The sequence below is a fragment of the Atta colombica genome, unplaced genomic scaffold, assembly GCF_001594045.1.
Source record: "Atta colombica isolate Treedump-2 unplaced genomic scaffold, Acol1.0 scaffold126, whole genome shotgun sequence".
Classification (NCBI taxonomy): domain Eukaryota; kingdom Metazoa; phylum Arthropoda; class Insecta; order Hymenoptera; family Formicidae; genus Atta; species Atta colombica.
The window spans coordinates 7,004,141-7,016,185 of NW_017259213.1; the positions used below are offsets into that span (position 1 = coordinate 7,004,141).

The 12,045-nt window shown below is 29.1% G+C and overlaps 1 protein-coding gene across 1 annotated transcript in view; it reads left to right on the forward strand.

Moving 5' to 3' along the window:
- Positions 1 to 9,127, forward strand: part of LOC108695161 (sodium/potassium/calcium exchanger 3-like) — a 10,055-nt gene extending 928 nt beyond the window's left edge. The window contains exons 2-6 of the mRNA XM_018204922.1: positions 2,540 to 3,018; positions 6,552 to 6,795; positions 7,364 to 7,528; positions 7,659 to 7,964; positions 8,808 to 9,127. Of these exons, the coding sequence (XP_018060411.1) occupies positions 2,540 to 3,018; positions 6,552 to 6,795; positions 7,364 to 7,528; positions 7,659 to 7,964; positions 8,808 to 9,127 (1,514 nt within the window). The remainder of the gene's footprint in view (positions 1 to 2,539; positions 3,019 to 6,551; positions 6,796 to 7,363; positions 7,529 to 7,658; positions 7,965 to 8,807) is intronic.
- The last annotated feature ends 2,918 nt before the right edge of the window (positions 9,128 to 12,045 follow it).

Here is a 12,045-nt window from a genome sequence, read left to right on the forward strand (position 1 = left end):
TAGTACAATAAGTTAGAATAAACAAATTATATCTATTTTACTCTAACTTATTGCATCAGTTTAGAACTTGGAATGAAAAAAGAATAGATCTTTTGAATTTGTTCCATAGAAAGAGGACTTAAAATGCTAAAAATAAAAAAAAGTATATCCAATTAAGTTATGTTTGCGCAAAAAAATATATACAGCAGAATGATTCATTTTAATATTAAGACAAATATTTCATAAATACCCTTTTTCTTCACGATATCATTATCGAATAATATTGTGATAATTTGTGACAATTTCGAGATAATAAATTCACGATGATTTTGTTGCAACTTCGTAATAGTTAAAATTTTAACTGTTACGAATTATCACGATATCATTGTCAAATAACAAATGTATATGGCATTAATTACGCAATAATTACGCATTACGGCCTATAATAATTACGCGTAAATTTAGAGAAGTAAATGTATTTCCATTTTTTTAAATGCCAAGAAAATATCTTACGGAAGTGCATCTTAAATTGTTACAGCACAATACCGGCGCGACGTGACACAACACAAAGACACAGCTGTTTTTTAAAGAAAAGAAATGCACTACTCACTTTAAACCCTCATAACTTAGCAAATTGCAGCACAATAAAGACAAATTTTAAAGAGGAAATATTTTATTTTGCGATACAATTGAAGAAATTTGCATAAAAAATTTTGTTTTCGTATATTGTCAAAGTTGAAGTTTATTCTTCAATTTTTTAAAGTTTACTTTAAATTAATGTCTTTTTTAATGTTTCTTTTTTGTTGCAAAGATACAGAATTTAAAGCATTCGAAACTTGAGATTTCAAGCTTTAAGGTTTATATGTTGACATATAAACCTTACGACGCTTATCTTTAGTGTCAAAACAGGACATGTGATCAAAATTGACACTCGATATTCGTCAATTTTTATCACCTGTTTTAATACTAAAAATGAGCGTGAAAAAATTTTTTTAATTCTTAAAATTCTTCATTATGTTACTATTTTTCGCAAAGTTACGTAACTTTGAATTTGCTCCTTTTTAAATGACTAAATAATTCTCCTTTTTTTTTTTAGCAGTGCGTGCATGTAATAAACGGATTAAAAAATTGTATTATATAATCGTATTAATAAAGAAATCATAAATGTAGATATATATATATATCTATAATTTTTTTGTTAATATTAAAATAAAATTTTGTATCCATTTGTTTATTTGAATTATTTATTTTTTATGATTGTTTTTGCATGACTGTCTACAATTCATGTAAAAATAATTACTACAATGATTAACTTTGAATTTTATCTTATCAATAAGGAAATAAAAATATCTCAAAATAACTGAAAAAATCAAATATTTTACAAACATGTCATTTTTTAATATTATTTATGAAATATAAGCTACATTTTTAAATATAAATTCTTAAAAATTTCTTAAAATGCATTTTAAATTTACATAAAATAGAAAATATAATTTTATATTTTTATCTATATGAGTTGGTCGATCATAAGAAATCAATTAGGTCGCATGCCATTTGCGGACCATGGATTGTGCATCATTGTCCTAATTTATTTATTGAAGAATATTTTTATTCAATTTGAAAGTGAAAATGTTTATAATCTTATATAAGTTTACAAAGATTATAGTTTTAAGATGCATTTTATATCGCAATTAATAGTAATTTGTTATTATACTGTACTCGAATCATCGAATCACATTATATCAAGATTTCTTTTGTCTGAGATAATTACAAAGATAATACATGTATTATGTTATCACATCATAAAATGAAAAATACAAAGCGGAATATAAGAAATGTCAAATGTCCGTAGGTACATTAACAAAACTGTATTTCCTTAAAAAATGTCTTTGTATAATTATAGATATAGAAACTGAGATAAAATAACGTTGGAAAATACAAACAAATATTTTAAGAAAATTAAAAAATGTTTTTGTATAATTATAGATACAGAAACGGAGATAAAATATTTTGTAACATTGGAAATATAGAAAAATATTTTAAGAAAAAGATATGAAAATGCGAAGAACAATCGCAACGTGCAATTACATTGTTTTATATCTCTAACTTGTAACGAACATTTAAAATGCACGAGTAATGTTTTTATGCGAATTAAAACACAAAAGTTTCAAAAGTGCTAAAAAAAAAAATCTATGTAGAAATTCAATTTTTAGAAATTCATTATATTATAAATTGTCTGAAATATTCTAAAATTTCTTATTTCATAATTTCTCTGAAGAAAATTTATAAAATCTAAGGAAGTTATGCTATTTTTTAAGAAATCCTCATAAGTTAAAATATGAAAAATTCTTAAAAATATTATAAGGTACGTGTTATGAGAATTTGTTTTTGTCATTCAAGATTTTACGAAAAATTTGAAATATATATAGTTTTGCAATTTATATAAGGAAAGAATCTTAAAAGGATAAAAATTTTAATTTTAATTTTTTTATAAACATTGATTAATTACTACTTTTCTTTAAATAATCTTTCTGAATAGACCCTTTGCTTGTTTAATTAGATGGAAATCTATCATCTGCAACCTCAATTCATAAAGGATTCCCGGAGAATGACCCAGTTCCAAACAACATTCGCGAATCGACTGACAATCAGCTCTTGTTCGCGAAGCAAGAAGACAATGAAGAGAACTGCGAGGAGCGTTCAATTAGGGAGTTTTCGGAGGTGTTCACGTACGAACAGCGTCGTCACGGTGCGGTGGTACTTCACTTACTCTTCGGTTTCTATTGTTTCATTCTGACAGCGTTCATTTGTAACGACTATCTGTTACCGGCGCTTGACATCATATGTACGCAATTAAACATCAGCACTGATGTCGCCGGAGCAACTTTCCTTGCCACAGCGAGTTGCTTTCCCGAATTATTTGTCAATGTCGTTGGCACCTTCCTGACACAGTCTGATCTTGGTGTTGGTACCGTGATGGGCGGTGCAGTTTTCAACACCTTTGCGACACCAGCTTGTGGCGCGTTATCGGCGATGCAAGTAAGTAATGCTTCAAGTATTAGTACTTATACAAGAATTAGTGTGGAGCGGTGATGATAAAAACGCTGTTGAAATCTCGGCTTTGATGCAATGCATATAGACATTTGTATTCCATTTAATCACACTTGACGGTATACCTTGCTTATAGAAATTTAATACTGGAAAAGGGTGATCAATTTTACTTTGAATATTAAAAGTTTTGAATATTGAATAATATTTATAAAAATGTTTGAATTGTCATTTTTGTCATACTTTTTTAATATCAATAGTGTTTCAAACATTATATATATCTGAAAGTCAATTTCTTCGGAGGAATAAAATTAAATTGTAATATAATGACATAATGTTTAACTCCAAAGACATATACATAGCTCAAGCATTCTGTAGTTTGAAATTGGAAGATGACAGTTTAATAGGGTTTATGATATTTGAGTCTCTTTCTATTTTCAATAAAAGTAGAGAACACGGAATCAACAATGGTAACTGACTCAATTTCTTAGTCTTAAACTGTCAATTTCTGGCTTCCATCATTGAAAAATATAAGAATATATATTTGATTTATGTATATATGTTGTCATTGATATAGCTAGCTTTGTACTTCTGTATCTAAAAGATACTCTACAAAAAATTACAGGAATATGCTGCAGTACAGACTTTTGCGTAACTCATAATAATTTGTAAGAGAAATCAATCAATCAAAGTTCATCTTTTTCGTGAAATGGAAAGAAAGGAAGGATTCTGATTGGTTGGCTCTCTTATGCACTATGCGTTATGCAAAAATTTGTGTTGCGATCTTATCTCTGCCTAAATAATGCATAGGTACTGCTAAAATACCTAGGTACATTGTAACATACCTATGTACTTATATCTAGGTATGTTACAATACTGATCAAATGTAGAAATTGGCAAGTCACAACGCGGATGTTGACAAGTCGCAACGCAGATGTTGGCAAGTTTAACCCCCCCAACAGGTGTAGTTATATTAATTATTATAATAAATTAGAATTCCTAATAATGCCAATGATGCAGAAATATTTCATGTAAGATACATAAGATAGTTTATATGTATAGTTTAAATAAAATATCTATATTAAATTGTTAAAATGAAAATATCGCATTCAGAAAAAGGTTTCTATTTAAAAGAAATATTTTTATAGACTATTCCTGATGTAATAAACGTCTGTGAAATTAACATTACTCTGTAACATTATTTAATGATTATTATCCTTTCGACAGAATGTCTGCTAGTGTCTCTGTCGATAAATGTATGATATAATCTGAAATTTTATTTGTCATTGTCTTTTATTTATCATCTAAATTCTATCATAAATCACATTACACCTTATTCATCAGTTTTTCAAATACATTTTTACAAATATTATAAACTCTTAACTCTTAAAGAAATCGCTTAAGAAAAATGTAACTTTTATGAAGTAAAATTGTGAAGTTATACAAAATGCATTATTAAAAACTAAATTTGCTTTTCCTTTAATAATAATTATAATTATCTAATCATAATTATCTATTGAGATTTGATCATTTTGAAATATGACTGACTGGAAAGTCTTAGTTTTTTTCCTTTTTTTATTATGAAGTGCCATGATATGAACCATCTATTATACGAAAGAGAAAAAGGAGATGATATTAAACAGATATTATATACACAGTTCAGAAAATGATACAAATATATATATGCAATATTAAGTAATATCTTACGTAATAACATCTCACGTAATATTAGATATGGGAAAAAGTTCGTGGCGTTTTTTTAATGCCATCTAATGGGAAAAACGCCACGAACTTTTTCCCACACCTAATATTATCATCTCTCATGATTACTTTAATTCTTTTGCAATTCATTGTTTACGACATTTAATTCGAAATAAAACTAATCGAAGTAAAGGTCAATTGATTACACGTGTCGAAAAGATTACACATTTCTTCTATTAAATAGTATTTTTTTAAATTTCTCAGAATCTTCACTTCATTAATCTAAAGAATCTAGACATAGAAATTGCTTACAGTAAATAATAATTCGCAAAAGAAGATCCATTATATTATATCAGATATATAATGTCACTTTAATCAATAAATAAAGGATTCTTGTTTATTTATTGATGGAGACCCAAAGGGTTTTTTATTTTAAGAAAAAAGAATGCAATAAAACATAACAAAAATTAAATTGACCATATCAATTTATAATTCAACTTCATTCAAACATTCTTTTTTAATCATGAGGATTGTATAGGAATTATCTTTCCGATCCTAGATAATTAACTTTGTTTATCTAACCAATTTCGTTGCCACATAAGATAACAATTTTTTGAGAAATAAAATTGTTACGTTACACAATTCTCACATATGCTATAATAGTTTACATCCGTTTTACGTTACTTCTTACTTAATATGCCATGATAATGTATTACTCCATTCAATGCCATTTATTGTATCATTAAGATTATTTTTACAATCTCGTTCATCTCGTAAGAAATGCATATCTCAAAGACAAGAAAATTCTTATCTATGAATATGAAGTACAAACTTTACTTTTATGACTGTTGATTTTAGAACTATAAGCTGCGCCTCAATTAAAGATCTACGCATCATCGAAAATTCTTTACTGAATTTCATTTTATTTTGCATATATATCTTGTCAAAACAAATAATGTATATAATATAAAATAATGAATATAAAATATGTTCACAAAAATATTTAAAAAAATTTAAATTTCATTCGTCGAATTCACGTATGCTTATTCTTAAAACTTCTAAACATACTTCTAAACATCCTTTTAGAATTAGTAATTGTGATTGTTTTCAAAAGATGCAATATCTATATATAATTTATATAATTTTGATAGATTGAGCTAATATTTTGTTGTAATATGAACAAATTTTTTTTATTTCGAACTGTTTATATAAAAATAATAAATATATAAAAATAATAAAATGTTCTACAAATTATCCTATAAATCATCTCTCTCTTTTACACACACACACACACACACACACACACACACACACACACACTCTCTCTCTCTCTCTCTCTCCACCTCTCTTTTGTCATTAAATGTTACAATAGTAGACCGGAACATTGATCAAACTCAATAAAGCAAATGTAGTTAAGTATAACGAAAATAAGTTTTTTTTTAGTGTTAAATTGCAAAATATTAAAAATCTATTGTACATAAATTAAACTATGTTAACTATGTAAGATTGCTGATTTCGTAAGTCTCTTTCATGCTCATATGAACGATGCTTTCTTTATGTTAACAGAATTTTTTCCTAATATCGTATTCGATAAATATTAATTAATTTTTAATCGTTCATTTTATCTTTGACATAGTAATAAATTTTAATGCAAATACGAATATGCATGTGTATGTGTGTGTGTGTGTGTGTGTGTGTGTGTGTGTGTGTGTGTGCGCGCTTAACGTATTATTGTCCGCTTTGTGATACAATATATATATTTATGATACAATGCGCAAAACAATGGTTTGTTTAATTAAAATGATTTTTATATTCTTTACCAGGCAATACCATTAGAATGGCGAATATTAACTCGAGATTGTGTAATTTATGTGATATCAGTCATCGTTTTGGTGATTGTAATGTGGGATGGCATAATCCAATTATATGAAGCAATCATCCTCATGGTACTGCTCATCAGTTATTTGATGATATTATTTTGCAGCAAACTTATTGCGCGCTGGTATAATAAGATCATGCATCTGTACATCTACAAAACTCGTAGTACCAATTTTACCAATGAAGAAAGTAAGTCATTACTAAATTCTTGAAACTACTTACTTATTTTGTACAATTTTCATGTAAGCTTTTCTGATAATATATTGATCTATTTCCTAAAAACAAAAAACTGCAGCATCTCGTATAGATTGTCTATCTAGTTATAATATTCTCTTTGTTGAAATTCTGTGTCGATTTTTCATGTCGAATATATTTCAATTTATATAACATATGTTTGTTGTACATATAAGAAAGATAATCGTAACAACATATGAGATATTTTATAATATCATATTATATTAATATATAAACAATAATATATATATATATTTGTGTGTTAAAAAAAACCTTTTTTAAATAGTATTATAATTTCTAATATATAATATAATATGTTACGATCAGTAATTTTAAAGAACCATTATCATTACTTGAATGAAATGATTTAACTAAAAATTTTTCAACTTTCCTGCAATATTCTTCATTCTAATATTTACCGCTCCATGTGATGGAGTAATTCAGTATAATCGCATATGTGTTCGTTTAAGACTTTGAGAGATACACTGTATATGTATAAATTTTGCATTTTATTATCCAATAGCGCCTAAAAGCAATGAAGAATCAATGCCTGATGGTCTCTACAGGCCATATTTTCACGGCGAACTGATGGTGGAGTACAGAAAAAGCGTAGCGAGCAGAAAGCCTTCTGTTACTAACGTAGAGACACAGAATCATGTGGAAAATATAGAAGAGTATGTAGAACCAGGTACAATATACGTATATAATTTTTGCTATACGCAACCCGAATGATTAGACTTAATTCAAATATTATATATTATGTATTATGATAAGTAAATTACTTAATCGCTATATGTCTTGTGAATGCTCGTTTTCAGACACCCCATTTGTATGGCCTACTGGCAGTAAATTAAACAAAATATGGTTCTACCTCGTTTGGCCATTAAAATTTATATTGTTCATTACTATACCGGACACCAGATATAAACGATGGAAAAAATGGTATTTGGTAACGTTCATTATGTGCGTTATATGGATCGCGGTGGCCTCCTACCTGACATCGTGGATGACGACTGTTCTCGGTGACACCATCGGGATCCCGGATTCTGTGATGGGTATCACGTTCCAATCTGCCGGTGGCAATATGCCAGAACTCGTCTCGATCATTATACTTTCGAAACAAGGTAAGCTATTCGTATAACGTTCTAGCAAATTATTAAGATGTCAATTCTGATTTTGCCTATTGGATTGTTTATTATCAACAGCAGTACCATGAGCAACTTGATGGCAACAGTTCCCTCTGACAAATGCGTAGGTAGTTTGATAAGTCAGTGATTTTTTAAAAGCAGATATTGGAAAATAAGTCGAATTTTAGTTTAAAAAGAAGTCATTTATGAAACTACCTACGTAGATTGTGGCGATATTTTACAACATTTTTTAATTATTTGCGCAGGCAATCATTGTCCGCATAATTTCTTTAAGTTGCCTTAAATCAAATGACTTGTACTGGTGACAACAATTAACGTGATGCAACTGAAGGAAACTTGTGTCAAGCAAATAATTCCTTTTTTTATGCGAAGGAGCTTGAGTCAAAGTAATGAACGTATCTACAAATATAAAGTAACAGTAACATTATAGCAATATTATATAATTTTCCATTCAATGATACAAATTAATTTGTTCGGAAAATCTATGAATCTAATAGATAAAGAAAAAATCCAGGACTTCTATGAGAGAGGAATTATTAAATTATTTGAAAGATAGAAAAATATTGTAGAACAAAATGCATATCTTACAGATTTAAATTATTTTTAACGCAAAAATGTTTTATTTGAATTTTGTTTGGAAATTTGTACGAATTTTCTGGATAAGTCAGTAATCTAACGGTACGCATATACGTAATAGTTGAGTTTACATTGCTGTAAGAGCTACTTATACACTGTAACGTTACTATTACCTTGTGTTTAGCAAAACTTAATTGATCTGTAAGATAAGATATTATCCAGATCGATTCTGTTTTTTCTCAGGTAACGGAGACATGGCTATGAGCAATACGTTAGGCGCGAATACGCTCGATATTCTGCTGTGCCTTGGATTACCGTGGATGATCAAGATCCTTATGTCCCAGAAAGACATCGAAATTGTTTCGGGTGCCTTGCGTTTTAGTGTGCTTTCAATCGTTGCGTGTGTAATTGCTTTTTATCTAGTTACCGCATTGTGCAAATATCGCTTGAATAAAAAAGTAGGTGTCATTTGCTTGATACTATATGCGATATTCTTGATATTTGCATTATCATTCGAATTGAATGTCTTCTTCCTGGTGAACTTACCTATGTGTCCTCCTTAAATCTGCCATTTTATGTGACGGTATAAGATGATATTTTTCTGTTCATGAGAAAGATGAGATTAAGCAAAAGTTGCTTTTATTAATTTTTAAAATGTGTTCAGGAAACCAAAGTAATAGAACGACAAAAGTTCTTAGTTCAAAGTAACATAAGAAAATATGTTTTTTTCTATGATTATTATTTGTAATTTTTTAAATTATAAAGTTGCTTTTTAAATGTTTTCTTTGTTTTAATTTTTACGTTTTTATTTATATTTCTATTTCTACGAAATAAAATAAAATCTTTCAATATGAAACTATTGATTAAGATTATCGTTTTGTATTGAAATAAATGTAATTTGTAAATATACAGTTCGTATAATAAAATCAGTTTATTAAAGATAAAAAAGAAAAAAGAAATTCATATTTCATTTTTCATTATATTTTTTAATAATTGCCCTGTATACTCAATTTTGCATTTAACTTTGAAAATTAATTTGCTACCGTTGTTATTAATATAATATTTTCATATACTCGTGCAATATTTGTATCAGTTTCTAACAAGAAAAAATTTAATGTCCTGATATTTTGGTTGAGAGAGGTTTTTACAACTTTTATTATAAAAATTATTATATGTATATATAATTTATATATACACTAGATGTTATATATAATACTGTAAATCATGAAAAGACGCAAAAGTGTATTTGAAATGTCTATTTTTGAGATGGGCCAACAAATGGCAATCTAACAAGAGTCCGTATCTTTTTATATTACTCAATTATTGCTAAAAAGTGAATTGTTAATTTGTGTGTGTGTGTGTGTGTGTGTGTGTGTGTATGTGTATGTGTGTGCGGTAATATTATTATAAAAAAAGAAATGCAATGCTCGCACGCCAAAATACGTGACTCTGAAGAGGATTGCCGTTTGAAAAAATTTGTAAACGAGATGCAGATCTCGAGAATTATAAAGACTGCTCATCCCAAGCTTAATATTACTACAGTATAAATCGACCTGAATCAGCCGTTTTATATTTACAAGCGGATGGCATGACATTTCCTCTTTGAGGTCGATTTTTTCCGCATTTTATGAGCACGAAATACAATTTTGGACCATCTTCTTGTCCCTCTTTTTCTTTCTTCCTTTTCTTTCATTAAAACGCTTTCGAATCATCGATAGTAACATGCTCACACATACAGTGACAATGAATACACGCCAATTATCACAACAATGGTCCCTAGGATCACCGAAGACGCGCTCAGCGATAATAGCGAGATACCCATCGCAGCATTGGTCCCCTTGGTCATCCAGGATGTCACTAGTGACCGTGATGGATATGCCCAATGACCATTAGGATATCCTCTTAGCAATGGGCATCAGCAGGACATTCCTTGGATAGGCATTCTGGTCACTTCATGCTCTTAAAACGTGGAAAATGGTCGGACGATAAAATATCATGACGACTTTATTTCATTCGGTATATTAGAAAGGACTCTGCGCGTCGGAAATATTTTATTTATTTATTTATTTACTTCGTCGATTCGGATATTGCTTGTCTATGGCGTCGCTGTACTCTCTCTTTTTCTTATCGTAATAATAAAGATACGACAGACTTGCCTATGCGGCGGTCAACGAGATTTACGTGTACCTATTTACATGTAAATAGGCGGTAAGTAAAGTAGGCGTTGAAGAGAGCGCAATAGGCCGCGGTGACATTGCGCGTGTTTCTTCTATTATCGAATAAATCGCATTACGGTAAAAGTAGAGTGTGTAAAAATCGATATTCTCGAAAGAATCATAAGAAATACAGTCCGCTTATATTACGTTTTTGTTCTTTCGATTAACATTGATCGTTAGCACACTCATCTCTTTCATTTACATGGATAATACTAATTAAATCAGTAATTTAATTTGTAAAAATTGAATCGATAAAATATTGATCTAATTGATAAGAATTATCCTTGTTGAGAGGCATAATGAGAAAGAAGTTTTGTTTATCTCAGGAAGGGAACAATTGAAACTGGTCTTTGGCAGTATCGCCTCGATCTTAATTCTGTCTTACCTGGATTATCATTTTTATCGCGATTATTTCCGTCTTGAGATCTTGATATTAATCCAAACATATCTCGTCGCAATGTTAATCTTTATTAAAATGCGCATGAAATAAAGTGACGATAAAAATACAAATATAGAAAGTGCACGCAAAAGTTAAAGTACGGATGTGCATTAAAATAATCATAAGTAATCGAGCACGTACATAAATCTATCAAGTAATTGTTAGGATAAAAAGTCGTTCTACCCATTTTGATTCATTCGATTTGCAGTTTACAATATTATAATATTATCACCTGACATGACTGTAATAATGAAACGAAACAATACAAAGCAATAATTGTAAATAAAAACAATTTTGTAAATATATCCTTCCCGATCTGCAATATTAGGACGGATTTTAGCGGCTGTAAAGTGTAATACGGAGGTTTATCTTATAAAAGCTGATGGCATATTAAAATCATATTTTTATGATTAGCTGAACATTGCATTTCATTTGCTTATCGTCGCATTATTTTATTCTTAAGCTTTGTATTCACAATGCTAGAAATCGATCCGAGATCTCTGAAAAAGAATTAATAAATTACATTTCTGAACAATTCGCACATATGATTAATTATCTTACTCCATTTAGATCTTGGACCAATTTCTAGTATCGTGGAGATAAGACTTTATATAGTGATGCCGATAGGCAGTCATCGATCTCTCGCTGTTTTCTCTGCACGTTTTTCAGGCACGCTTCAGGTACTAATGCCATGTTTTCATTATCCCTGATAGCTCTCAATATTTCTTTCGATCGCAGGCTACGTACAACGATAGTTTCATCATTGGTAACACGAGCAATCCTTGTACGCATTGTACATAGACAATTTGCATTGCGACTGACAATT